General features: G+C 36.0%; 1 protein-coding gene across 1 annotated transcript in view; it reads right to left on the reverse strand.

The window, feature by feature from the left end:
- Positions 1 to 220: 220 nt before the first annotated feature.
- The window catches only part of LOC132096278 (telomerase protein component 1-like), a 37,325-nt gene continuing 9,650 nt past the window's right edge, over positions 221 to 27,895 (reverse strand). The window contains 55 exon segments of the mRNA XM_059501537.1: positions 221 to 850; positions 925 to 1,029; positions 1,125 to 1,207; positions 1,428 to 1,782; positions 1,862 to 1,961; positions 2,109 to 2,246; positions 2,686 to 2,807; positions 2,890 to 3,023; positions 3,156 to 3,291; positions 4,084 to 4,169; positions 4,253 to 4,382; positions 4,453 to 4,557; positions 4,639 to 4,746; positions 4,840 to 4,997; positions 6,725 to 6,955; positions 7,049 to 7,193; positions 7,542 to 7,598; positions 8,470 to 8,682; positions 8,753 to 8,908; positions 8,992 to 9,091; positions 9,162 to 9,286; positions 9,376 to 9,496; positions 11,133 to 11,340; positions 11,523 to 11,567; positions 11,673 to 11,787; positions 11,895 to 11,983; positions 12,419 to 12,552; positions 12,636 to 12,795; positions 13,671 to 13,803; positions 13,922 to 14,014; positions 14,108 to 14,287; positions 14,412 to 14,553; positions 14,631 to 14,815; positions 14,915 to 15,088; positions 15,861 to 15,978; positions 16,056 to 16,169; positions 16,359 to 16,480; positions 16,974 to 17,265; positions 17,457 to 17,603; positions 18,094 to 18,171; positions 18,311 to 18,432; positions 18,521 to 18,601; positions 19,270 to 19,422; positions 19,578 to 19,797; positions 19,895 to 20,087; positions 20,401 to 20,479; positions 20,569 to 20,678; positions 20,769 to 20,926; positions 21,028 to 21,149; positions 21,254 to 21,325; positions 21,491 to 21,628; positions 21,803 to 21,967; positions 22,054 to 22,203; positions 22,379 to 22,549; positions 22,895 to 23,411. Coding sequence (XP_059357520.1) covers positions 731 to 850; positions 925 to 1,029; positions 1,125 to 1,207; positions 1,428 to 1,782; positions 1,862 to 1,961; positions 2,109 to 2,246; positions 2,686 to 2,807; positions 2,890 to 3,023; positions 3,156 to 3,291; positions 4,084 to 4,169; positions 4,253 to 4,382; positions 4,453 to 4,557; positions 4,639 to 4,746; positions 4,840 to 4,997; positions 6,725 to 6,955; positions 7,049 to 7,193; positions 7,542 to 7,598; positions 8,470 to 8,682; positions 8,753 to 8,908; positions 8,992 to 9,091; positions 9,162 to 9,286; positions 9,376 to 9,496; positions 11,133 to 11,340; positions 11,523 to 11,567; positions 11,673 to 11,787; positions 11,895 to 11,983; positions 12,419 to 12,552; positions 12,636 to 12,795; positions 13,671 to 13,803; positions 13,922 to 14,014; positions 14,108 to 14,287; positions 14,412 to 14,553; positions 14,631 to 14,815; positions 14,915 to 15,088; positions 15,861 to 15,978; positions 16,056 to 16,169; positions 16,359 to 16,480; positions 16,974 to 17,265; positions 17,457 to 17,603; positions 18,094 to 18,171; positions 18,311 to 18,432; positions 18,521 to 18,601; positions 19,270 to 19,422; positions 19,578 to 19,797; positions 19,895 to 20,087; positions 20,401 to 20,479; positions 20,569 to 20,678; positions 20,769 to 20,926; positions 21,028 to 21,149; positions 21,254 to 21,325; positions 21,491 to 21,628; positions 21,803 to 21,967; positions 22,054 to 22,203; positions 22,379 to 22,549; positions 22,895 to 23,411 — 8,008 coding nt within the window. The 3' untranslated portion in view covers positions 221 to 730.

The following is a 27,895-nucleotide window of genomic DNA, read 5'->3' on the forward strand; positions in this document are numbered from 1 at the left end:
GTGGCTTGCATGCTACAAATAACAAATGGACTTGAAAACTTTAAACTTAATTTCCAAGCATTGGACGATATAAAACATTTTGTGAAAAGTCATGATTCATTTATTATTTACTTAAGAAAAATCAACAATAGGGGCAGGCCAAAGTTAAGTTAACCGAGTTGGAGCGCATAAAATTGAACCCTTCAAAATGGTTTACACACCCTGATTCACAAGCATGTCTTCTTCAACGCTGGAAATGCCTGTGATCCAATCACAGGTGAATCAATTCATCTTGTTGGAAAGTATCTCTGGTATTTTCAATAACACTGTCTGATACAGGAATCTTTACAGAACCTGTGAGGGGAGCCTATGCTTTCAGAGGCTCCAAGGCCTTTGGACACATGAACAGAGCCGTTACTGCAGGCCAGTTTAAAAATGACCAGCATATCATTTCTACATGCCGTTGTTCCCCATGTGAACCTGCAGACCATTTATTCATCCAGAATAGCTTTTTACATAAAGAATGTAAAACCTTTTAAAAAAAAAATTGACAATGTAATCACGAGGCAGTAAAATGTATATAATAATTCATCACAAATATTTTTTATATGGCTTAGTTTAAATGCTTCATGCATATAAAATAACATGAAAATCTACAGAAGGCAACATTACAACTGACAGAAAAAAAATGTAAGATTACGAATGTACAAATAATGACCAGATCAGTGTCCTTTGACTGATGTTCAGGAAATCAACCTTTCCAAGACAGGAAGTACAGCTGACCCTGCGTATCACCACAAACAAATTCCTTGGGGTCACATGGGTTCACCTCCAGAACCTTGACAGGGCCTCCACACACAAACATGCCCACCTGTGAAATACAGAAGATGAGTGAGAAACAGAAACATTGGTATACAAAGTGCATAAAAGCAAGAATAAAAATACCTGTTTCTTAGTTTGTCTATCCCACAGTTTGACGGTTCTGTCATGAGACGCTGAGACGATGAGGCTCTCAGTAAGCCGCAGGACACTCACTGTGTCTGTGTGTGCCTACAGACCAGTCACACAAACAATTTATCAGAAACACATGACTGCATGATTGACATATGATCATTATATCAATGAAAGAATATAAATATACTTGCCGGTCTTCTTTGAGTCCAGGTGGACAGATGAGGAGGCTGGTTAAACCACATGTTCCCTTTACAATCACCACACACAAAAAAGTCTGTAGAAAAACAACAGCCTGACTTAAAAACAACCAAATCATAGTGTATCAGTCATGACCAGTTCACATAATGAGCATTAGAAATTAATAGGTCATTTTGTAGGTTTTTTTTTTGTGCATGTTTTATTTGCAATCTACATAGATAATTAAATTTTTTATGTATTTATGCATATTTTTCATGCTAGAGCAAAACAGGTACTACTTCTGGAATCAGGTGTACCGTTCTGCACTGCTGCAGCTGTGATCCAAGAGCTGATCTGCGCAGCCTTCTGGATTGCAATTTGCCTCTCCCTCCGCAGTTCCTCAGCCAACTTCTTCGGCTCCTCCTCTTCCTCCTGCTTTTGCTGCTCTTCCTCTTCCTCCTGCTTTTGCTGCTCTTCCTCCTGCTTTTGCTGTTCTTCCTCTTCCTCCTGCTCTTCCTCCTGCTTTTGCTGCTGCTTTTGCTGCTCTTCCTCCTGCTGCTGCCGCTCCTCCATTTTCTTATTTCTTTCCTCCTCTTCCTCTAAGTAATCCAGACTCTGGCCCACTGCATCTTCACAAATGGTTATGTCAGACCCACTCGGATTCACAGACAACTGGAAGACACCATATCAGATGATTATAACAAGTTTTCACTGTCAGTGTCACATGATAAATGACAGATGATGAACTTACAATGAGGCCAACATACAGAACGCCCTGTTTCTGACCCAACTTCCAAAAGCTCTTGCTATCATTCGCCATCACTCCGAGAGGACGTACGTCATTTGTCCAGCTACAATAAAGCATAATACTGTACATTTACTTTGTATTACCCAGTGAATGAATGTTATTATTCACTTGCCACCTTGCATGAGAAAATGCTTCACAGAGGAGTGCAGGACAGTTTTTATATGTTTAAAAAAATATGGAGTTTATTTACATAAAAACTTCTCCGATCTTGTCTTTAGTAGTGACCACATCAGTGATTTTTCCATCCATACATACTCCAAACAGACTGCCACAGTAGGACAAAAAGCACACAGGAGACTTCACTCTGTATGAAGACACCTTATCGAGTCTGGAAAAAAATAAAATAATAACTGGCAGATAAGAATTTAAATAAATGTAAAATAAAACACAAAAAAAAATCAATCACTGAAATTTAGTGAAATATAAAGTGAATTTAGAACATTATGACAGTATTAAAAATGGATATTAATTTTGAGATTAATTAAAGATTACATTTAACAATATAAATAAATAATTTTGAAAAATTGTAGTCATAAATTATTAGATTTTTAGATTAAGTTAATCCTAAAGTGATCCATTAAAAAAAAAATTACATAATAAATATTATTATGAAATAATTAACATTATAATGCTTGTAATTACACGTCTGAAATGAAATGTATTTTCAAGGACAGGCAGGCATATATATTCTTGGTTCAAAATAGCACAATTTGGGCAAACGATAGCAGAACTGAAGTATGAAAGTGAAGAGGGTTAAAAGTCATTACCCCACAATGCACTTCTTGGAGTCCCGCTCCAGCTTCCAGATACAGACAGAGCAGTCGCTGCAACTGACCGCCAGCTCATCATCCGGCATCCCAGTGACTGCACATAAGCTGCGATCATTGACCTTCAAACAACACAAACACAGCTGTTCACTCTGACCTTTCCAACTGAAGGATAATAATGTCATTATCTCAACCAATGATTACCTTCTTCCAGTAAACTATTGAATTCTGATGCCATATCTCCAATCTGCCTGTGTCGTAACCACACACCATGAGATCATCATCAGTACCCAGGAAGTACACAACTCTGACACTGCCTTTACGGCAGAGAGGGGTTTCTGTGGATGAATGTATATAAAAAAGTTAGGTTAATACCAATTAAATGCTATATTTGGATGCATTGTTATGGTTTCACACAAAAAAATATTTTTGCATCAATTATTCTGCTTTTTTTGACCATTCTGTCATACCCATTGCTGTGGTGATGTTCCATGACCTGAGGGAACGATCCACTGAGACAGTGAGAAACTCCGGCGGTCCGGTCTTTTTGCACACTAAAGATTGGATTTCTGCACTGTGACCATGCAGAGTGCTGTGATGCTGTACCTAAGAAAACCATTTTTACAATAAGAATAAATTAGGAATGCACGGATATAAAAATTCTGACCGATACAGATACAACAACAATTATTTTAAATTTGTGGTCAGTAGCAAAAAATGGGTCAATATCAAATTCTCTACTATATGAATGACATTGTAGAAGTGAATTAACCATCACATCATAATGTACAATATGAAAATGGATTCCTTTTGAGATTTGCAAAAGATTAAATTTAGCAGTATTATTAAATTACTAGTGTTATTTAAAGATTAACTGTAAGTGAGCAATTAATTTAAGCATTTAAGTTAGCATTTGCTGCATTCCGTTGCCTTGTCCCTTACATGTGCAGTAACAATAAAGTTGAATCTAATCTAATCTAATCTTAATGACTGCAAATTCTCAGAAAATTGTGAGATATAAACTCAGAATTCTGACTTTTTGTCACTTAATTCTGTGTCCACTTCACTTCTCACAATTCTATTTTTTTATATATATAAAGGTAATTGGAGCTTTTTATCTAGCAACTGACTCTATTCCTTATTATTATGTGTTTATGTCTTGCAATTCTGTATTGCAAGTAAAAGAGTCCAAATTATGAGATAAAAAATTGCAATTATCTTTTTTTTTATCCCATGGCTGGACAAGCTTCCAAAAAAAATTGACTGATGACCAGTTTAGTATCAATATATTATGCATCCCTAGAATTAATCTCTGGTAAATATTTTAAATATCTAATTTGAAATTCATTTTGATTTGAAAAAGTATGTAATTAAACAAACTAATAATAAAGTTGTTACCTGCAGTGGATGCCAGAGTTTAACCGTTCCATCTTCAGATGCTGAAGCTACTAGTAAATCTTTCGGTTTTAGATTATTTTCCAGATCTGTGTGGGAAAAATATTTTGGCAGTATACATATCTACATTGTGATATCAAACAGCTATTTGTCACTATATTAGTCACTGTACCTGGCTGAGAGGCAACAGTGCAGTGATGGAGACGTGACTTGTGGGCCTGGATCCTGGTGATTTCTACCCCTGATTCCCATTTCCAAACAATCAGCAGTCCATCTGTAGAGCCTGCCATTACATAATCCTCCTAAAGACATTAAAAACTACATAAATTTAAACAAGTTCCACTTCTGTATGTCTTGGCACAACTGTCTTACCCAACAGCACAATGTGCTCAGAGATGAACTAGAGAGGATCTCTCTCAACAAACGTCCTGTCTGGATGTCCCACATCCGCAGTTTACAGTCACTGGAGCAGCTGAGCTGAGGTGTGAGAGAGGTTTTGTACTCAGTTACAGTCAGATGTTTACAAATTAAACTTCACTTTGTAAATGGCTTTCTCACCACAGCAGATGATGTCCACGCACATCCTGTAATCCAGTCTCCATGACAATTAGAAATGGACCGGGAAAGAACTGGAGGAGAAGTGTTTAACTTCCACATCATCAAAGCCTATTAGAAACGATTGCAATTAAATTGTGTGTAAGTGATATTGTGTATTTTCTTCCATTTCTTCCAGTAATGAATAGGCAGTGGAGCAAGTACCTGATCTTTTCCTCCTGACAGCAACTCTTTCCCATCAGGACTGAAGAAAAGGCATGTGACCCCTCCATTGTGACCTCTCAGAATACACATCACCTTTGGCTCAATCCAGGGCTTAGAAGTCAAATTATCCTTCAACCACAGAGCAATAGTGAAGTCATCTAAAACAAAAAGATATTTTCAATAATAAAAAACGTATAAAAACATAAAATATATATTTAGGCTTCAAGCAGATATAAAATAAAATAAAAAATGAAATGCTAAACAGAAAAAATAAACATTTTAATTTAAAAAAAAAGTCTTTAAAATATTTAAAATATAACCTCTAAGATCCATTGTTTTAAAAATGTGTAACAACGTACAGCGTGAAAATAGATATTTGTTAATGATTGCATGTTACAGTGTTAAATTAATATTTAGAAAGAGAACCCTTCAGTGAGTTTTAGATAAAAGCAAAGGTAATCTTAATTGGTTGCAAAACTGATCTGATTGGTATGCAAAAACTAAATATGTACTGAAAAAAATCATGAGAAAACAAGGTGTTCGTTTTCACTGTTATGATGAAATTCAGCTCTGTATTCCTTCAATATAATTTCTTCAGTTCAATTTCAATTAAAAAAGCTGAACACATATGAATTGGATGACTAGAAATTTCATACTACTAAATTCTGAAAAAAAAAAATTCATTATTTAATTATTATTAAAAACCTCGGCACATAATAACCTATAGTACTGTCTAACACTTGATGGCTGCTCTGTAAAGTCACGTCGCCACCTGGGTTCACTCTTTAATATAGTAGCTATCTTTCTTATGAAAGCCACAGTTCTAGCATTTGTAAAACAGATTGCATATAACATTTGCAAATAAGCACTGTTTCAGTCCAGTCAAAGAAAATAAAACCGTCACTTCCTGATAGACTGGCACTAAATATCACTAACGCTGGGTACACACCACAATATAATCGGGCTGATTTTTGGCTGATTTCTCCCCTTCCTAAAATCCTAGGTATGTCCCAATTATCTTGGTGGTTCTAATGATCATTTTATCAGATTTCCATGTGGTGTGAGGTGTGTTAAGAGTGACTGAATCTGCTCGGAAGAACATCAGAGGCACCCCGATTCAACATGTTGAATATTTAGGATCAGAAACCCTGAGGACTAACACGAGTACGATCTGGAGATTATCAAGTGAAATGAAACAATATCCAATCAGAAAGTGAGCTGACAGAAGACAGAAGCATATCAAACGCAGTCATGGTGCAGCACATAAGGATTTGGACAGCAGAGATGGAGGATCAGCTTGTCGATTTGTGGCAACAGCACAAGTTTTTATACAACATGTCCTGTAAAACATTTATTTTAAATTTTCTGTTTTCACAGTCGGGACTCTGGGTGAAAATCTGTTGGTGTGTGGTGTGTTGTCTTTTTAACACCACACACTATAGAAGCAAAACCTTTTTTAGGTCTCATGTTTGTGGTCTCTCACATTTTGAAGATCTCATAAGATTTTAAAAATCTTTTAGTGTGTACCCAGCACAAAAAAGTAGAAGTCACTTGTTTATTTTCACTTTCTTAGTTTCTTAGTAGTATGCTTCATTATTCCTGTCACCTGTCAATCTTCATTAGATGCTGATGTCACCCATCCTGACATTCCTAATCGGACAAGACACCACGCCAGATCACCCATAAACCCCCTTTTGTGCTCGTCATTTTTGTTGCCATCCTGCTTGACTTTTGTATCCCCTTTTGTTCGTTTTGCTTGCCCCTACAACTTTAAATGTTGCACTCCAGTAGCCTGACCACTTCGGGGGCCATAACACACTGCATATCTGTAATGTGTGAAAGTGCTATATAAATAAAGGTTAAAAAATATTTTGTGCACACTGACCAGATGCAGAAGCCACACAGGTGGAGTTTTGAGCCAGGGCGAGAATAGGTCCCTTCTGCATGCCAAAAGATCCTACAAACACAAGATTTTCTGGATTTTCTCCTTGCCTTTCCCAGACCCTGAGACAGTGATCCATACCCCCCGACAGCAGCAGCTCTGTTTCCTTGGCCTCCATCCACATGAGGCAGAGTATGGACACCGGGAGGTCTTCACTGGACCAAACCTTCTCTTCTACAGCGGAAAGTGTTTTGGGTTGAGTTCTGCTCCTACTCGATAATTGTTGAGTGGTAAAGTTTATTAAAATGGATGTAAATGTTTATTTACCTGATTTAAATTTAAACATTTTGATACCACCACCATGGTAACCTACAGCAGCGTATCCACCGGCTACAGCCACACACAGAGCATTAGCTTCATCTTCATTTCTATGCTTGGCTCTGGCATGTTTTTGTTTTTGCAATGTTGGTGTCTGCAAAAGATGATTAAATAACATCAAAAGGGAAAGGAAAGGAAAGGAAAGGAAAGGAAAGGAAAGGAAAGGAAAGGAAAGGAAAGGAAAGGAAAGGGGGCTTTTGTTGTTTCTTATGTATTTATACACTTGTTAGTTAAATTAACAGACCTAAATATCACATAAATGTGTACATGTTTAAAGAGACCAACAGAGGCAAAGGTCTTTTATAAAAATAAAAAAGTCTGTTTGCAGTCTGTAATTCAAGTAGTTCAGGCTGAATTTATTACGTAATTTAATATTAATAAGTAGTATAAGCAGTAAAATTAAAAAATAAATAGCAATGTTAATGCAAGAACCTGAAAGTACCTTTTCTTCTCCCAGTACAGCGACAGTTTGCCCAAGACCACCAGACCATACATGAACCTAGACAACAGAAAACAATTCAATTAATACTGAGAGCTTTAGTGTGCATGACAGACTGAAATCTCGTGAACTTCCCTAAGCACTTCCCCTCAGGGCACTTCCCCCCTGCCATTTAGAAGTGCGTTTCACGTCATGAAGTGGACGAGGGAAGTTTATATGCACAGCCCCGCGACCCCTCGATTTTGGCCGATGGGTAGTATGCTTCATTTGCACACTTTAGGCCACTCCATAGACCACAATGCAACACGATTATGAGATCTTTCCGGATCGTGTTTAATTTAACCCCACCCCAAAGAACTCTATAATATATATAGAAAAAATTTGTAACACTTTAGAGTAGGTAACACTTGTTAACTATTAACTACGACATTTATCTCAATAAATTCTTAATTTGCTGCTTTTTAATAGTAAGCTAGTTGTTAGGTTTAGGTATATTGGGTTAAGATTAGGGATGTAGAATAAGGTCAAGTAGAATAAAGCCCCGTTCACACCAAGAACGATAACTATAAAGATAACAATATTAGCGCCCACACCAGCGAACGATATCGTCTGTTTCTTCTGATGGGAAAGTTGCATCTGCCACTTTAAATTCTCGATTTCGTTATAGCAGGATGGATTCTGATTGGATGTCAATGTTTGATCGTTCATCAGCTGAAAAAAAATTGTTCTGAAAATGATTCCATCGATACCGTTTCTCTATGCCTTTATCGTTGTAGTTGTAGTGTGGACTCTGCTATTCTTTAATATTGAGAACGATTTTTATGCAATCAGTGACGTACATTTGAGTAAACATGACAGAGGGAATTTTGCGAGTGGAGGTCATAAAAAAATGGGCTGGAACACAGCCTAACTGTAAGATCATATTCCTCACCACACTGTCATGTCCAGCACTCAGCAAGAGCTTTCCTCCCTGCAGGAAGTTTAGTGACTGCGTGGAGCCGCGGTGAGCATGATAACTGCCCACACAAGCAGCTCCTGTCACTGACCAGAGCCACACTTCTCCTGACAGACAGCCTGAGCACAACATGGAGGAGCAGGGAGAGAAACACAGACTCCGCACTGAACTCTGATGACCTAACAGAGTCTAGATAGAAGAGAAATTATAAGTTTTAGTATATAAGGCATAAAGACAAGTCTATGGAGTCATTCCTCACCGTAACATTTTTCTGTTCAAGCCAGTTCCACAAACGAACGGCTCCATCCCAGCAGCCCACTGCCACGAGCTGACCCTCAAGGTCAAAGTTCACACAGTTCAGGGGGGAGGGATTCACGAGAGAAGCCACCTCTGTGCACTTCTGCGCTGACCACACCTGACACATGAAAGTAATACTTTAAAACAGCACAACATCAAATGTAGTTCAGAATAAAATTGAGTTTTTTTTCTTGGTTTTACCTTCAAGTTTAAGTCTAGTGAGACAGTAGCAAAGAGTTTTTTGTCTGGACTGATATCACATCCTGTGATCTTGTTGGAGTGAGCATTCATGTGGGCAGTTCTTAAAAGGATTGGATTTTTTTCACAGGTTAATCATATTTAATTCATGTGAGTCAGAAAACAAAAATTACCTGCAACCGCTGGCAACATCCAACACTTCCACCTGCCCATCAAATGAAGTTGTTGCTAAAAGACCCTCCCCAAGAAAGATGCAACCGGAGATGCCATCACCACTGCTCATCAATGACTTCACTTCCTGAAGAGTCAATTGTTATGTCCACTGACATATCTTAAAAATGCAGAAAATCATAGTAGCGTTCCATTTTTTTTATGCTAAACTGTTACCTGTCCAGTCTCGGTATGCAGGAAGTGAATTGTTCCCTCCCCGGTCCCCACTGCTACAAGTTTTCCATCAGGACTCACCACCACACAACTCGGCTCAGAACAGAAGGTGGAAACCAGCTCACTGAGCAGAAAAAACATCAAAATGTTATAGATAATTTAAACATGGAAAAAAATATATATATATCTTATATTTCTAATATAAGAAATATTGGAAAATTTTGGATAAGCAAATTTGTGATACTTGATACGTTAAATTCTAAATAGCATAAATAGCCATTATTAGATAGCTAAAAAAATTATACAGGTTCTACAGTATTTCTCCCTATCAAACTGGGCCCGTATTCATGAAAAATCTTAGTGCAAAGAGTTTCTACTAGTAACAAAATTCCAAGAAATTTCATAGAAATGTGGGTTTTCCTCTTAAAATTAAAATGAGAAGATCCTAGTAAAAAAAAAAAAATCTTAATCTTTAAAAGAGGTCTTATGTCCATAATTGTTAGGGGTTGGAAAAAGGACTTTTAAGAGGCTTAAGAGTTTCTTTAGTTTGATTATGTTTAAGTGCCACGTTTAAAAAATCTAAAATTACGAGATTTAAGTCACAAAATATATATTTTAAAAATCTAATTACGAGAATAAAGTCGTAACAATATGAGAATAAAGTAAAAATATTTGAAAATAAAGTCAAAATTACAAGAATAATTTCAAAATTCAAAGAATAAAGTTGAATTCTGTGAGAATAAATAAAAGAAAATATAAGTTATTATATTTTGTGAGTATAGCCTGTTTTGCACATGCAAATGGCCCGGATTGGGAACACCTGGAGAAATTCAAAGCATTAGCTTTCAAATTCAGTCAGGTTTATAGCGAAATACAAATAGTATGTCTTACAATAACATGTTTTTCATGCTCCTTAATGTGGTGTGACCGATCGTTGTATTCACCTCAGACATTCGTTTAAAAAAATTAGGCTATCCTGTTTCTTTCCCATGTCTCCTGATGTTCCTTATATCATACTATAATTTTAAATAAACAGGAAAATATATTTAAACTTTGTATTTCGTGATAAAATTTGAAAGCTGAGCTGTGTAATATTAAAAGGAACAAAGCACAAAGCTTATTGCGATGTTATGCTACAAACAGGCAAAGGAATGGATTTGAAGAGGTGAAATATTATTTCATTATTGTTATTATTTCATTTACTGTATTATACCATGAATAAAACAGCTTGTGAATAATCATTTAAAGTTATATACCTCAGAAAAGACAAGAAGTTGGAGCCTACTTCAACCTTTGAACGTTTTATTGTTGTTCATAATTAAATACAGTAGGCTACTGTTTGTATTTCACAAAAAAAATCTACAGATTTTGAAAACTAAGACTTTGTTTTACCCCAGATGAAAAAAAAAACACTTCCATAATTTAATTAAAGTGCTCTATTTTTGCGCACTAATTTTGTACTTAACATAGTCAAAATTATTCTTTAGTACTTCTTATGATAAACTTAAGATCAACGTGTACTCAGCTGTGCTATTTTGGGACACCATGAATATGCACTTTTAATATACTATCTCTGAATTAAAAAATGCATTTAGTGACCACTTGTAATACACTTGAGTGTACTAGTGTAGGAAAGATGGGTTCAAGTGTACTACAAGTATAGACTTATAAGTATGTAGCCTACAACCTGGACTTATAAATGACTGTTTAAACTCAGAATATAAGAATAATGTGCTATTAATAAGGACCAAAATTAGTACCTGGCTTCTTTTTGTACTGCATCTGAGTAGTTTAGCCATTTTATAGCACGCACTCCTCCATTTCTTGTCATGCTTTCTGCCCACAAATGGGCAGAGCTTTCACATGGTTCATTTAGAGCCGTTTGTACAAAGAGAGCAGGCCACTGGGAGAAGAGAAGGCTGTGACGCTTTAGAAAACTCAGACAGTCTTCAAAATCCTTCATGTTATCTGAAAATATGAATTTGGTCCATGAATTTAATATAGACTTACCAAAAAAAAAATGTATTAGCAATTCCAGTACACATTTCCACTCATTTAGTACACATCATGATCATGAATCTATTTGAGTCCCTTTTCAAGTCACTATAATCAGGTTTGTATACACATACAATAACATAAAACTAAAATACCAGCTGATGTTTTGGATTGCAGCTGATGGGTCTCATATTTTGGGGCTAAGAGAATAAAAGGAAAAACAATCAGTATGACACCCTGTAATCTATGAAGAAAAAAGACAGATGTACCAATGCTTAAAATCAGAAGCGTTAAAGTTCTCTTACCAAACAAAATGTAGGTCTCCAGAATTTGGTGAATAAGTCCATGCCGCACATTAGCATACAGGAAGTAGTAACTGGACAGCAGGAAACACAAGGTCTCCCACTGCTTACTGCCCATCTGAGCACAGAGAGAATATAGAGAATAGAGAATCTCCTATGAGTTTTGTAAACTCACATTGCTCACTGAAGCTGAAAGATCAAATAAAAGAGCAAGAGGACACTGACCAGGTGCGCAGGGAGTTGAGACAGAATATCAGCGTCAGAGTGAAGAAATGTGTCCCTCCCCTAAGGATTCAACTGCACCCAAAGGTGAGCTGGGGTAAAGTTATACAGAAATAAATATATAAAAACATTCATTACCTTTCAAAAGTTTAGGGTTGGTAAGATTTATTTTTTGGAAGAATTTTCTCATCAAGGCTGTATTTATTTGATAAAAAAAAATATTGTGAAATATTATTATAATTTCAAATAACTTTTCTATTTTAATGTATTTTACATCAAAGCCGAATGTTCAGCAGTCATTACTTCAGTTTTTACTGTCACATGATCCTTCAGAAATCATTCTTAATGCTAATAATCTTTTTTCAAGGTTCTCTGATATAAAAAAAAAGGAACAGCGGTAATTTGAAATTAAAATTTTTTGTAACAATATAAAATTCTCAATTTAATGCATCCTTAAAAAAACTTATCAAAATGCTAGTGTATAAAACACATAAAATGCATCAAGATTTACATGTATCTTTTTTCACCTGCAATTATCAGATGACTTCTGGTTCTACTCTCCTCAGTAGACAGATACAGATGTTCAAAGGCTGACTTCACCTCTGGATGGGTCAAAATCAGGAGGTCATCTGAGCCCTGACCATGGGACGGTCCAATTAGGCTGCATTAGAAGAATTACTTAACAAATTATTCCTGTTTAATAAGTAGTTACTCCTTATGTCTATATATTTTACCTGGTTGTACCTGTGCAAAGTTCGTGCTAGCTGAGAGAATATTGCCATGGGAACACGGCTCTCTGGATGCCTCGCTATATGGAGAATTTCCTGCCATGTCACCAGCCCACCTCTGGAGTTTAAATCATTGCACATGTTCAGTATAGTGTAAAGAGAATGTTCTCGCAGTCCTGTGACAGAAACAGATTAGTGATTAGAGAAATATTTATTTTTTAATACATTCAATTAAATATAAATAAGTGAAATGTTCTGCTAAAAAACTATTATTTAGATAAAGAATTGAACAGAAATATTTAAATTAAAATAAAATAAAAACTAATAAATTAGAAATTAAAAAGTTAACAAATAAATCTAAGCTTTTGGATTCTGTGTGAAGATTCCTTCATATATCCAATACACATAATTTGTTAATTAATTAATTAATTAAAACTATATATATATATATATATGTTATATATATGTTTTTAAGTCTTCTATTTTTGACATTTCTGAATAAAACTTTTACATATCAAATTCATGCTATTGATGTTGTGGTCATATTTACCATTATTTAGCTAATTTTACATTCGAAATTCAGCCATTTCAGTTCCACACAATCAGGAATTTCGTGTGAGGGCAAAAGATTTCCACATGCAGATTTGCAATGGGTTTAAATTGGTCATGTAAATTTGCCACACTGACAAACAGAAAGTCACTTGGTTTGAAAGTGACTTCTGTGTGGCCTGTGCTTCATATATGGCTACACAACATACACAACAGATAGAATTTACAACACACATTGGATCTTTTTTGTCCATAAAACTTCACTGTAATCCTGTTAATGTGATTGGACACATCAAGATATAAACTGGGCTACAGATCAAGCCCAAGTTCTGGATGATTTACAAAGTAATTACTCATTCAGTGCTATCTTAGTATTACTATTTGATACTTATCAATGTATTTCCCCTTTAAGGGGGTTGTATATTTGAATGGGACAGGCCCACCCTGGACCCTTTTAAACCCATATTTACAGAATTAGCTAAACATATACTGTGTCTTATACCGGTGAAGCTGATGGCAAGTGTAGCTAATGCCCATCCCAGTCCTGCTCTGCCATATTGATTCTGCAGCCTCAGCAGACTGTGCTGCACCAGCTCACCAACAGACTGAGGAAGAGACTGGAGGCTCTCCTTCATCTACAGTAAATACATTTCATCATCAATTTTATGTTTAACTTCACACTACTTTAGCAAAATAACATTATGTGGACCACTAAAAAAACACTTAAAAATGTATTCTTTAGCAAATTTTTACCTTCTCAAAGGAGGCATAATTCTTAAGCTCTTCACAAGCCAAATGGAGGTAGAGTGGACTCACAGAGCCTTTCTTCATCAGCAGTGTCTGAAGCTACAGGGAAAACACAATGATACGTTTACTAGATATGCAAAAAGGTCTCAGTTGTTTCTTACATCACTCCTTTACAGTAAAAGGGAAGTTCACCTGGTTATTGAAAGCAGAATCATTCAGTTTCTTTCCAAACCCAATAAGCTGCTTCTGCACAATCTGCTTCTTGTCAGGTAAAGATAACTGCCCCAGTGGAAATGACACGATACCTCTCCTTTTGCTAATAATGTTTTGTAGGGATGATTCTGAAGTAGCACTCAGGACCAAACAGACACCCTGAGAGGACAAAGAACAGTTACTGGCTGATGAGAAAGTTTAATCATTTTTAACTACACTTATTTACAGTAAGTGTGCATGTGTTCTTTTGTGTTTTTTTTGCGTGTATGTTCCTCTCTCTTACTTTGGGGATGTGCTGTGGGATCCACTCTGACACCCTTTGACCTCGACCATCATGGATACGGTCAGCCCCATCAACAAGCAATGTCAGTGCCTTCTTTTTGTTAATCTCATTCAAGTTCAAGTGGAACTCAGACAACAAGTCTCTGTGATGCAACAAGACAATAATTATGAAATTAGATTTCTGAAATGACAATTCATGTTACATCAGATACTTCCTTACTTATAAGATATGTTTTGAGGCAACTCCACATCGTCTTTCCTTTTCCTCAGCCACTGAACAAGACAGCGAAGAAGCTGCACAATACTGCAAGCTGACTGGCTAACATCTGTGGAGTAGGATATGACATCACACAGAGGGGCTTTTCTGTTTTTGACAGAGGTTTTGAGTGCCTGGGCCAGGGCAGCCTTAATAAACAGAAGACACAGACAGATATTCAGATTAACGTCAGTGTTCAGAAACATTAATACATGAAGAATGATGGTAATTTACTAATGTACAGTTACCATGAACACAGTTTTGCCCTCTCCAGGATTTCCCTCAACCATCAGAATTCCCCCCTTTTGCTGACATTCTTGAACTTTTGCTGTTGCCATAGAAATAAGGTTTGCCCTGCCATGAAACTGCCGCTGATACACTTCCTGTTTCTTAATCTCTGAGGTCAAATCTTCATCTGTCTCCTACAAAACAAGAAAATTAATTTTAGTGATATAGACATTTTCTTAAAATCATTCCAGTAATTAATAAGGAAGTGTAAAAAAAAAAAAAAAAAAAAAAAAAGGGGGCCATATGTCAAGAAACCATTTATCAAAGAAATTATGAAATGTGCAAACATGATGATAAATAGATTAACACAAAAAAAAAATTTACAGCAAAAATAATTTCCATTTTTATTTTTTAATATATATATATATATATATATATATATATATATTATTTAAATAATCTAATAGAAAACAATATATAACATAACATAAAAATTAAATAATAATATAATATAAATATTATCTACTGCCCTACATTTCATATTCCGATTAGGCCAGAAGGTGGGACTTTATCTGTTGTCTGTCTGTCATAATTTTGAGACAATGTCATTGGCCAAGGCTGACAGATTTCGGAATATGTAGATTGCATAATATTCCCATTCCATTATTATAAATATGATTTGAAATATTAATATAATTTTATTTTTATATTATTATACAATTTATATTTATATATAATTGATAAAATATAACTGAGTACTGAATTTTAAAAAAGTAATATATTTTCAATTGAGCCATTTTTTTAATCAAACTGCAGAATCATATCTTTTTTCCACATCATCCTTATTCATTGTTTAACTGATTCATATTTCAGCTGATGTATTGATATTTCAAGCGATTAAATGGGACCCCAAAAAGTGTAAAATATGAAAACACTTCTTTTTATGTGTTTTGATCATAGTTTGACCTCCACAAATAGCTGCTGTATGACTTCCCAGATATCCTCTAGCGCCGCCTTCCCAAAGTCCTCCAGGCCTTTCAGATAGGGCTTTCCATCCACCACCCCACCCCATTCACAGGGATAACTAAGAGGATATGAAGCAGAGAAAAAAAAAATACATAACCACTCTCTGTGCTGACAAAACAAATGTACTGAACTCACTTTTCTGTCACTTTAAAGTCATTGTTCCGGATCCATGTTTTCAGACTATTAATTTTAGCTTCAGCTTCTTTGGATTCTGCCACAAAGTCTATCCTCCAAGCCACTGGCACCGAACTAAACATACAAACACATGAAATGTAGATAATGTCACATACTGTATTGTGCTATAGATCACAGAGCCTCAGAAACATATCAGCTTTCAGTTGATGTTGTTTTCCATCATTTCATGCTTATTTTATGCTGCTGGCAACAACAGAGACAAAATTAATGTGTTCAGCTGACAAATAATAAATGAATGTGTACCTGATGAGATGATGTGATCTGAAGTAGAAGAACATGCGGCTCTGGGCAGAGTCTGGAAACAGAGCTTGAAACTGTCGAATCTCCATTTCAGTGATGGATAACCCATCAGGCGCAGAGTTCAGCTGGCAGAGTGAAAAAATGAAAATAATTCACGAAACTTTAGGACAAGGATCAACAGGATATTTATCTTGTATCAAGAAACACTTCTTATTGAACTCAATTTTGAAAATGTTGAAAGCTGTGCAGCTTAATATTTTTGTGGAAACAATGATCTTTTTTTTCAAGAATCTATGTTGTGTAGAAAGTTAAAAAAAAAAACAGTTATATGTAATAAATATCTTTACTTTCACTTTTGATCAATTTGATGCATTCTTGCTAAATCAAAGTATTAATGTCTTTAAATAATAATAATAATTTCATAGCCCCAAACTTCTGAGCAGTAGCATACTTTTTTTATTTTTTTATTTGCCTCTTTTATTTAGCTTGCAACTCTCTGGTCAATGTTAACTCTGGTTAACATTTAACTTGTTATGCAGCAAGATTGTACGTGATTAATAATAATCACCTGGATCACAATTTTAATAAAGCATCTATCAGACATATAAATGTAATTACCCAGCTGTATTGAGGAAGTTCAGGTAGGGTGGGGCGAGGCGGTTCAAGGCCGTATCTCTCTCCCAGAATCCCGAGCAGCAGCTGGCTGCGGCAGACCTCTGACAGACAGAGCTCCACAGCACGGTTAGACTCCTCCTCTGTGACGCCCCAGCGCAGCTCCACTTCCTGCAGGTAGAGGTAGTGCAGGGCGGCTCGTCTCCTGAGCTCAGGAAACACGCTACGCACAAGAACATCCCTCTCCGCATGCATGTCCCTGAACGTAGAAGAGATGAACACTCGCACACCCTTCCATCTATGAAAAGAGAGAAAAAGGAAATGACGAAGACAGGTTTTGTTTAGTATTTCATTTACAACAGTGTTGGGGAAAGTTACTTTTAAAAGTAATCTGGTCTGTTCAACACTGGAATATATGCAACACCCCAACCATGATTGATGAGCATTTTTTTTTATACAAATAACTCGTGGATTTTTTCATGGTTATACCTGAACTTTGGTGTTGCTGGGAGTGAGATGACGTCAGCAGCTCTATCAGGTTCAGTTTTGTGCCCCTGTGGTGGCGGGATGTTATAGACTCTGTCCATGTGCTCCACATGCTGCAGCATCCTTGAGGAGCCTCTCTCTGAGACAAACCTACGACCACAAAACAATTCTAAATGAATCTCCAGCTATTTTCTATCAGAACAGATTCAAAAGTAAAGTAGTGGGAAAAAAATGCATTGTTGTTTATCAGCATTGATAAAAATAATTAGAAATAATTTCTTGAGCACCAAAGCAGCATATTATAATGATTTCTGATGTATCTTATGACACTAAAGTCTGGAGCAAAGGCTGCTGAAAATTCAGTTTTGTCATCAAAGGAATAAGTTACTACAGTAAATGTGATAATATTTCACAATATTAATATTACTAATATTACTAAAATTACTGTAATATGCCTTTGTGAGCATACTAGACATCTTCAAAAACATTTGAAGAAATCTTTCCAACTCCAACTCTTAGAATTGTAGTAAATATTGTAAATATTTAGTAGATCCTATACTTATCTTATTGACAACTCCATGCTTTTTCACAAGGAAGAACATATATTAAGTACGACATAAGATTCAGTTAAAGATCTTACTTCAGGATCTGCTCGCTAAACCCCCAAAGCTCTATAATGTTGGAACTCAGTTTGTATTTACAATTTTCATTTGGAGACCTGTTCAAAACAAACAATAAAAATGTATTTACAACTACAGCACTTTTTGCCACATTTCTGCTCCAAGCAGCTGACATTTTAATAAAAAGACGTCACATTTCAATTTTGGCAAAGGGAGAACAAGTTCCACAAAACGTACATGTTTCCGAGCAGCACATCTATCACAACAGCATCACAGTTGATATCTTGCCGATAGTTATTGATATCTGCCATCAAATAACTGTCGGTGTTGTCATTTTCAAACACAACTATACGATCCAGCTGTGGAGGAAGATGTTATAACAGACATGTCATGCGCAAAATTATTGTAATGCATTCTGGAATAATCATAAATACAAGGGGCTCATACTTTTGTCTTCTCTTCAGTTAGCTTAGTGAACAGTGTTGGAGGAGACATAAATTCAGATTGTACATTGTCATCATTCAAATCCTGAGAGAAAGAGGGACAGCGAGAAACAAAGAGAATAAAACAAAAAATAAGGGAGATCATCAAAAAATACTGCACTTAAGAAGAACATCAAAAAGCATTACAACTTGTAACTTTACATGCTTATTTCCACTCTTTTTGCGTGTAGGTCAAAACAATAATTTAATATCACAGTTAAAAGCAATCTTTAATGAATCTCAAAATTAATATCCATTTTCATTTCCTACATTAAAATGTCATGATGCCTAACTTCACTTGTAGAATTTAAAATTACTGATTTTATCTTGATTTTATTATTTTCATGGTGTTTTATTATACATTTTATTTTTTATTTTAATGTTTTATTTTTAAGAGTTTTATATCAATGCAACATTTTTTTTTTAATGTGAAAAAAAACATATCATATTTAACCAGACAATACATATAATATAAATCCAAACAAATATAATAATAAAATGTATATTTTACTTTTTGACTACTGTTGAAAATTTTTGAATAATTAAGACTTTTAATATGTTTTTGAAAGAAGTCTGCAAGTGTCAAAGGCTGCATTTGTTTGATCAATTTATGTAAAACTGATAGAGCTGCTGATTTTTTAAAGAAAATATGAAAAAGGGCTGCTTGTATATTACTGTATATGTTATATATTCACCATAAAAGGGAATTCTTACCTCCATTTGCTTCATTGCTTGTCTCACATTATCAAAAATGATGTCAGACTTCACCTTGACCTCCTGGAGACCTTCATGTCTATGTAGCATGACTCGGGAATCTTCGCTACAGTAGTTAATCATCATGCATAAAAGCATTGCAGCTTCCTGTACCTGCAAAACATATAGTTCAAAACATGTTTCATTTATACTAGAAGCCTAATTTCTAAAAAGTAACAAAATTATAAACCCACAGTTACTCTGAAAAAAACATAAAAGCAAAACTGTATTGTACTGGTAACTTAAATAATAAGATGCCCATAACTGACCGATGCTGAGAGTTTGTTTTCGTCAATGTCTTTGGTGCTTTCAGGGGGCAAGCAGACATCATCAGCTCCACTCCAGTTTCGAACCTCAGAAATATCAGCCTTACAGATCACAAGAGTGCGTCCAGGGAGAGGCGGGATGTTGTACTTGCAGGAGATCTGCACAGCTTTCTCCAAAGCACTGCAGTACTTGTTCAGAAGCTCCTGAGTGTACAGCCTTTGACTAACAAATATTAAATATTAAGTATTTTTGTTCCAAAATCATAATACTATGTAAAGGTTTTGTTTAATATTACACAAAAAAATTCAGCAAAACACACTTTGCTTTTTTCAGGAGATTGCGTTTGATATTGAATATGCGGTAGACAAAGGGAACTCTCATTGTAATCCTCAGTCTCTTCCGTGCTGTCGTTTCCCATTTGTATTGTCGGAATCGTTTGCTCTTCGGGAACTTCTTAAGAACACCTTGCAGGATCTCTCTGGAGCTTGGCACCTCGGCCGCAGGCCCACCAGCTGAAAGGAGAAAACATGTCACTCAAACTTCCTCAGGTGCAGGTCTATCAAAGACACACTATCATTGAGATTAATACGGATTTATCGACATCCAGGTTTTTGAAAGAAAGATGCTCAACAAAGCTGCATTTATTTGAGTAAAAATATAGTAAAAACAGCTTACTGTTTTACTGTGAAACGGTATTACAATTTTAAATAACTCCTTTCTATTTTAATATATTTTAAAATGTATTTTATTATGACAAAACTGAATTTTAAGATATAATCTTGACAAGCATGTTGATCCAGGTACATCCTTCATACATAAACTTACCAAATTTACTGAGCTCCAGAATGACTTTATATGCAGACAGGAAACGGAAAGGAAACTGCCTGCTCTGGATTACAGCATTCTGTAAGATTAAACACCATAAACCCATAAATTACTTCATCATGCTACGTAAGTTTCAGTGTACAAAAGACTGAATTAAAAGACGCTCACCTTCGAGGTCAGTCTGTTGAGGATCTTAATATGATGTTTCTCACTGATGCCCACAGAGATCATGTTCCTCAGGTTTCTCAGCATTGCCATAAAAGGAAGAGACTTTCCATCTGCAATTACAAAAAATTGCTTACTTAAGTTTGAGTTGATGTTAAAAAATTATGCCAGTTAATGACCCAGTGCATGTTCCTCTTCCACACCGATGAGTTTCTCCCAGGTGGCAGCTTTGTTTCCCTCCTGACTAAGTTTGCATTCCCATGTGTCGGGCTGCTTAAGTTTCATTAGCTTTCCAGCTCTCTCTCTCTCCCAAACCCCACTAAGACCACTGCGAGAGAAGGCCTTCAGATCACTCGGGTATCTGCATGCAAAGACAGACAACAAACATGCTCACTCATGGCTTAAAGCTACACCGGACTGAGGATATTGGCAAAAATGTATATGCCAGCTTGTAGGACTAACGTCTTTCCCAGAATGGCCATGACATGTTCTGCAGGTTCTTTGATGTGAAGGCGATTTATCATTTTCTTGAGGCTGAATTCACTCTGTTTTTTATCATTTGAAGTACGATTCTGCATCTCCAACTAAATCATAACATTCAGAACTGGTTCAGTAGTGACAATGTGCAATAGTAATTTGTAATGGTATGTAATATCAAACAGTTCAAACTAAACACAAAAAAGCTCACATATTTTTTGAGAATGGAGTCGTCGACTCTGACAAGGTCACCCCACATTTTCCACTGTGCAGCAGAGATTTTCTGAAAGTAGAGAGGTATAGTAAACAAAATCATTTTAACAGTGATGTGAAATGGAAAATATCTAAAAAAGGTAATTGTATGTTATGATATATGCAACACTGAAAATATGGTATTCAATATTTCTTAAAAATTTAAACATTTTTAAAAGTTTTTTGGATATATTACCACTCCTTTCTTTCGTTTCTTGTTGTGTTTGCAGCGATGCTTCCGTGTATTGTATTTGGCCAGCTGATATTCAGTGAACTGCTTAAATTTATCCGCTAGAGCTTTTTTCAGGCAGGAGGGTAAATATTTACTGAAACACTGCACAAAAGACATTTAAAAAGCATGAAAAAGAATAATACAGTAGGAGCAAAATAAAATCCTTAATTAAACATCTACCATTCTAAAACCGTAATCGGGCATACGAATATGGTATGAGTAAAAATATGGTGATATTTCTTAAGGGCAGTAATGATATTTAATATTAACACTTACCATGCTATAGATTCTTGTCACCTCCAGCCAGTCAGATGGCAGCTGTACAGCAGCACAAAAGTATCTTCTAAAGTGTGGCTTAGAACCAGGTAGATTGGCTGCTAGTGCCAGCAGGAAGTTGGCTGTGATACGAATGTTCGGTTCCTGCCTAGTATAGACAGCAACCTAAAACCAATGCAAATATGCAAACCACACATGTTAACACTTCACAACATTCTCAAACAAACACTCACACATATAAAAACACCAACCTTTAAGAGAAACTCAGGATCTTCTGTGGTAATCTCTGAGGCCAGAACCTTAATAATGGCCCACACACTCCTCTTCTTATCCCAGTCTTTCTGGCCCGGGGTACAACTCTTATTGACAAGGGAGCAGCACACCACATTCAGCAGGTTGTTCTGAAGGACAAACAAAAAAACTGTAACATGTTGTTTGATTTCACAATCACAAATTCGTCTATCCATTAACTTTATAAAATAAATAAAGCTAAAAATAAATAACTAGGGCTAGCAGCACATTATTAACTATTATTTGGGTTCACACAAACCCTAGAACTGTGCTCACTCGACTCACCTTTCTGTCCCTCAATTCCACAAGATGCTCATCCTCGCTTGCTTCAAGCACCCCAAACTCCTCACGAGGAGCTACAGTCTGCTCCCCCTCTCCATCTAAATCCATATTCAGAACAGGTATCTCAGAAGACAGCTTCTGGCCATTCTTTTCCAAGCTTTCATGACTCACATCCTGTTAAGATGTACAGAGAGAATGTAATTAACTACATTGGCATTTCCCAAAGAAATACCAGTCTTTGCATTTGTAAGTATATGCAGTAACAAAGTATTAAATGAAATGCTATATAATGCTGACTTAATCAAAATGTGCTTTTTGTGCAGCAAAGAATGTTTTTTTTATAGGTGTGAAACAAATGTACGTGCGAGTCGAACTACTGGCAATTACCATGTTATTTTAATTAATTAATATGAATACAAATTTGTGTAGGTGAATTGAAAAAAATAAGAAAAACCTTAAAAAGATGTTACATTAATTTACATACAGTTCTACAAAGCAATAGAGAAAATCATTGCATACCTGTCTAGGCTCCTCGGTAGATCCCAGCATGTCTTCCACTTTTCTCTTTACATCTGAGCCCACTTTATTCTCCATTGAAGGTGATGGTAAGGAGCAGAGAGGTGGGGCGGCACTGCGAGTTGATTTTTTGGAGTAAGAGAGTAAAGGATTATGGGAACAGGAGGAGGTTACAGTGGGTGAGAATGGAAGATGAAGTGAAGGCTCCATTAGGAGGGTATTCTTAGTGCTCAGCAGAGAGGAGGAAGAGGATAGTGAGCTCATCGTTGTGGATGACAGAAGAGAGGAGGTGGCCATGGTGGAGGACAGGCTGGTTGGCTGGAGTGCTGGACATTGTGAGGATATGAAGGTCTGCTTGGCCCAGGATGGAGATGTGTACTGATGCTGAGACAATACTGAGGGCACTTGGGGCAGAAAGCGATTTTCCAGCCTTGGACTGCTATAGTTTCGCTGTAGTCCGGTATCTGTGTTCGCCTTCAGATCAGTCTGAAGGGAAGCCGAAGCCTTCATGTCTGCCTGGCTGAAGGAAAGAGAAACACAGAACAGGAAATAAGGATGTTGCTAAAAGTGCAGCACCAAACTGATTCTTGAGACATTCTTGTCCCACAAAGTTTCCTGGATATTAGATTTAAATAAGAAACCTCCTTGAAACCACCTCTCAGAAAGCAAAAGTGCGGCATACATTGTTTCAAGATAAAATGATACTATATCCTCACAAGGGATATAGTATTTTAAAGGCCTCTTTCCATGTTTTTTCTTTTTGAGTTCAACAAGATCATACAAGCTCTTATGAGTTTTATGTTTTTGCATATAATCTTATTAAGTAAATGTGCTAACTGACAAAAAAACATTATTTGGGATTTTAAATATTTTAGAATTTTTCTATTTTTAATTAGGCCCTTTTATTAGCTAGCAACATTAGAAAAACAAAATATCTACTTGTAGAATAATACAGCTACTAATAATAATAATAATAATATAGGTCAACACTCAACACCATAAACTGTTGATGACAATTCAATACAATACTCAAAAATAACTAGCACTGACAAGCATGGGAGTGTCTTATCCAAACAACAAATGTATTGTAGACACACCTGGAAAATCCAACAAGCTGCCTTTTCACCTCGTTTATTTAATTCCAGCTTCTTACCGCACTGGTATTTCCCCCTCTCAACTGTCTGCGAAGTGATGTAACTTATCCCTGTGCCGTTTGCCTTCTCTTCAAATTAAATGTGCGCTCTTTACATTTCTGAATGAATTGTAAAGGTCACTTTAGAGGATACTTACAGTCGATCGGAGCGCACCAAGTAACAGTGAGTGTGGAACAAAGTCCACTAGCTGATAATCAATGAAGAACCGCCTTTGTCTTCGCAATGTCTGTTCTATATTGCCACATACATACAAGATTCATCAGCACTCCCCCATTTCTCCATTTTTAAAATCAGTTCTTTATGGACATATACAGGTTTATCCCAATAAATTATAGTATTGTGGAAAAATTCATTTATTTCAGTAATTCAACTCAAATTGTGAAACTCGTGTCTTAAATAAATGAAATGCACACAGACTGAAATAGTTTAAGTCTTTGGTTCTTTTAATTGTGATGATTTTGGCTCACATTTAACAAAAACCCACCAATTCACTATCTCAACCAATAAAAATAAAAAAAATTAGGGAATTGATGGCCTTCTGGAATGCGTTCATTTACTGTACATGTATTCAATACTTGGTAGGTGCTCCTTTTTCTTTAATTACTGCCTCAATTCGGTGTGGCATGGAGGTGATCAGTTTGTGGCACTGCTGAGGTGGTATGGATCCCAGGTTTCTTTGAAAGTGGCCTTCAGCTCATCTGCATTTTAGGTCTCTTGTTTCTTATTTTCCTCTTGACAATACCCCACAGATTCTCTCGGGGGTTCAGTTCTGGTGAGTTTGCTGGCCAGTCAAGCACACCAACACCATGGTCATTTCACCAACTTTTGGTGCTTTTGGCAGTGCAGGCAGGTGCCAAATCCTGCTGGAAAATGAAATCAGCATCTTGAAAAAGCTGGTCAGCAGAAGGAAGCATGAAGTGCTCCAAAATATCTTGATAAACAGATAAAGTGTCTTTGGTTTTCAAAAAGCACAATGGACCAACGCCAGCAGATGGCATTGCATCCCAAATCATCACAGACTGTGGAAACTTAACACTGGACTTGGGCTATGAGCTTCTCCACCCTTCTTCCAGACTCTAGGACCTTGGTTTCCAAATGAAATACAAAACTTGCTCTGTACAACAATCCAGTTTTTCTTCTCCTTAGCCTCTGATGTTGTCTGTGGTTCAGGAGTGGCTTAACAAGAGGAATACAACAACTGTAGCCAGTTGTGTGGTGGCTCTTAATGCCTTAACCCCAGCCTCTGTCCATTCCTTGTGAAGTTCACTCTAATTCTTGAACCAATTTTGCTTGAGAATCCTCATAATGCTGCAGTTCGGTTGGTTGTGCACCTTTTCCTTGCACTCAACTTTCTGTTAACATACTTGGATACAGCACTCTGCTTCAGCCAGCTTCTTTGGTAATGAATGTTTGAGGGTGTCAATGATTGTCTTCTGGGCAACTGTCAGATCAGCAGTGTTCCCCATGATTGTGTAGCCTAGTGAACCAAACTGAGAGACCATTTTGAAGGCTTAGGGAACTTTTGCAAGTGTTTTGATTAACTGATTGGCATGTCACCATATTCTAATTTGTTGAGACAGTGAATTGGTAGGTTTTTGTTAAATGTGAGCCAAAATCATCACAATTAAAAGAACCAAAGACTTAAACTATACTTTAGTTTGTGTGCATTTAATTTAATACACGAGTTTCACAATTTGAGTTTAATTACTGAAATAATAGAACTTTTCCACGACATTCTAATTTATTGAGATGCACCTGTATGTGCACAATCATAACAGACACACAGGTGGACAGTCTTGTCTGTCTGACACTGATTAACGTGATTATTGACATGAAATCTCCAAGCAACACTGTTGTAAATTAACACATGCACTATATTTGGCGTGCTACATGGTTCATTCAGTGGTGTGACTAAACAAAACAAAGAAAATAACTCCCCTTTAATGTTTTGTGATCAGATATTTGTGTAAAATTAAGTAATCCAAGTAAACCGGCGAGCTGCCGACTGCATCTCACCGGTGAAACTAGATAACTTCCTCACCTGTCATATGTATGTCACTACCATAATGAACTGAACGCATGTAAGGATTAGTGGAGAGGGCGTCTCATATTTAGAAAATATTTTCTTTCTTCACTCACATGAACAGTTCAAGTTTAGATTATCGACTTTCCCCAGGTCTCCTCTATTATACTGGTACACAGTTAAACATTATTTAAAAAGGACATTAAATGCAATTTATTTGAAGGAAAACTGGAAGAAAAAAAAATTTGTTCAGTAGACTTTTTTATTTATTTTTTGGTTTTTATTTTTTTAAAGTGACCAATATGGATGTAAAGATGTTACATATTTACAAACTTGCGTGATGCTTACATTTTTACATTTTACATAACATTTTCATGTGGAATGGACAAGGCATTAAGCTGAACTTACTTGAACCAAATGAAAAATATACGTAATTAAATGTTACAATATTAAGGTCCCTTTAATAAAATGTGACCATAGACCACAAAACCAGTCATAAGGGAAACTGAAAGCCGAAAGCTGAATAAATAAGCTTTCTATTGATGTATGGTTTGTTAGGACAGGACAATATTTGGCTGAGATACAACTAGCCTATTTGAAAATCTGGAATCTGATGGTACAAAAAAAATTATATTGAGAAAATTGCCTTTAAAGTTTTCCTGATTAAGTTTTTAGCAATGCATATTATTACGTTTTTCGGGAGGAAATTTAAAAAATATCTTCATGGAACATGATCTTTATCCTAATGATTTTTGGCATAAAAGAAAAATCCATAATTTGACCCATATATTGTTGGCTATTGCTACAAATATACCCATGCAACTTATGACTGGTTTTGTGGTCAAGGGTCACATATTATAATTGTAAACCATTTACCAAGGAGGCGTCTTCAGGCATGATGTTTCTGAGCCTGAAAATCCCACCGCACATGCGTATATTGCGTGGGAATTATATCTGAGAGAAAGAGCTCTTTTTCAGAAAAGGAAATTCACAACAAGCCCCTAAGATTTAAAGCAAGAAGAACCTCCTTTCTTCAGTCAGTTGTGTGATTTTAGTCTTGTGGACTTGTTGGGCAACAGACATTGCATCACTTGGACTCCTCCATTGAACTGAATGTTATTTGAAAAGAGCTAAGAAGAACTGCAGTAAATATACAAAAGAAAGGAAAAGTGAACCACAAAAGTTGCTTGAACTTATACAGAAAAGAGATATGAAATGTATGGCAATAGCATACACAATGCTATTTAATGTGTATCCAGATGGACCACACTGGATCATATTCAAAGTTATTGTGCATTGCATAATTAATTATACAAGTTAACTACAAACAGGAATTACAAACTTATCAGCATTACTTTGTCTTAAAATCTTATTTGTACATGCTTTTATGTTTTTCTAATGAAACGACTTTGTATAGACCTTGTGTCTGTCCGCCTATTAAGTATTTCCTGTTTATTCTGTTTGCCTAAGCACCATTGTGGAGCATTACAAATACTTTCCACTATATTCTCATGAGACTATGAAGTTGGGTTTAATGAATATGGTGGAGGTATGTTCACAACATTCACCTTATTTATTCGTAAACCATGGTGATTTTTTCCTAAAACATTGTTTATTCCTAAAACATGATGTCTTCTGCAGAATTTTCTGATTTATGGAACGATAAAACAGATATTCATAATCTGGCTTTATCCAATTTTCAGATTTCTGTTCTGGAAATGTTTGCAAAAAAGTGCTTTTTTAATTAGACAATGCACCATTTGCCTATTTAAACTATTTCAGGGTCTTCTGTTTTGGACTTTGATGAATTAATTGGGGAAGTATGGT

The sequence above is a fragment of the Carassius carassius genome, chromosome 20 (genome assembly GCF_963082965.1).
Source record: "Carassius carassius chromosome 20, fCarCar2.1, whole genome shotgun sequence".
Taxonomy (NCBI): domain Eukaryota; kingdom Metazoa; phylum Chordata; class Actinopteri; order Cypriniformes; family Cyprinidae; genus Carassius; species Carassius carassius.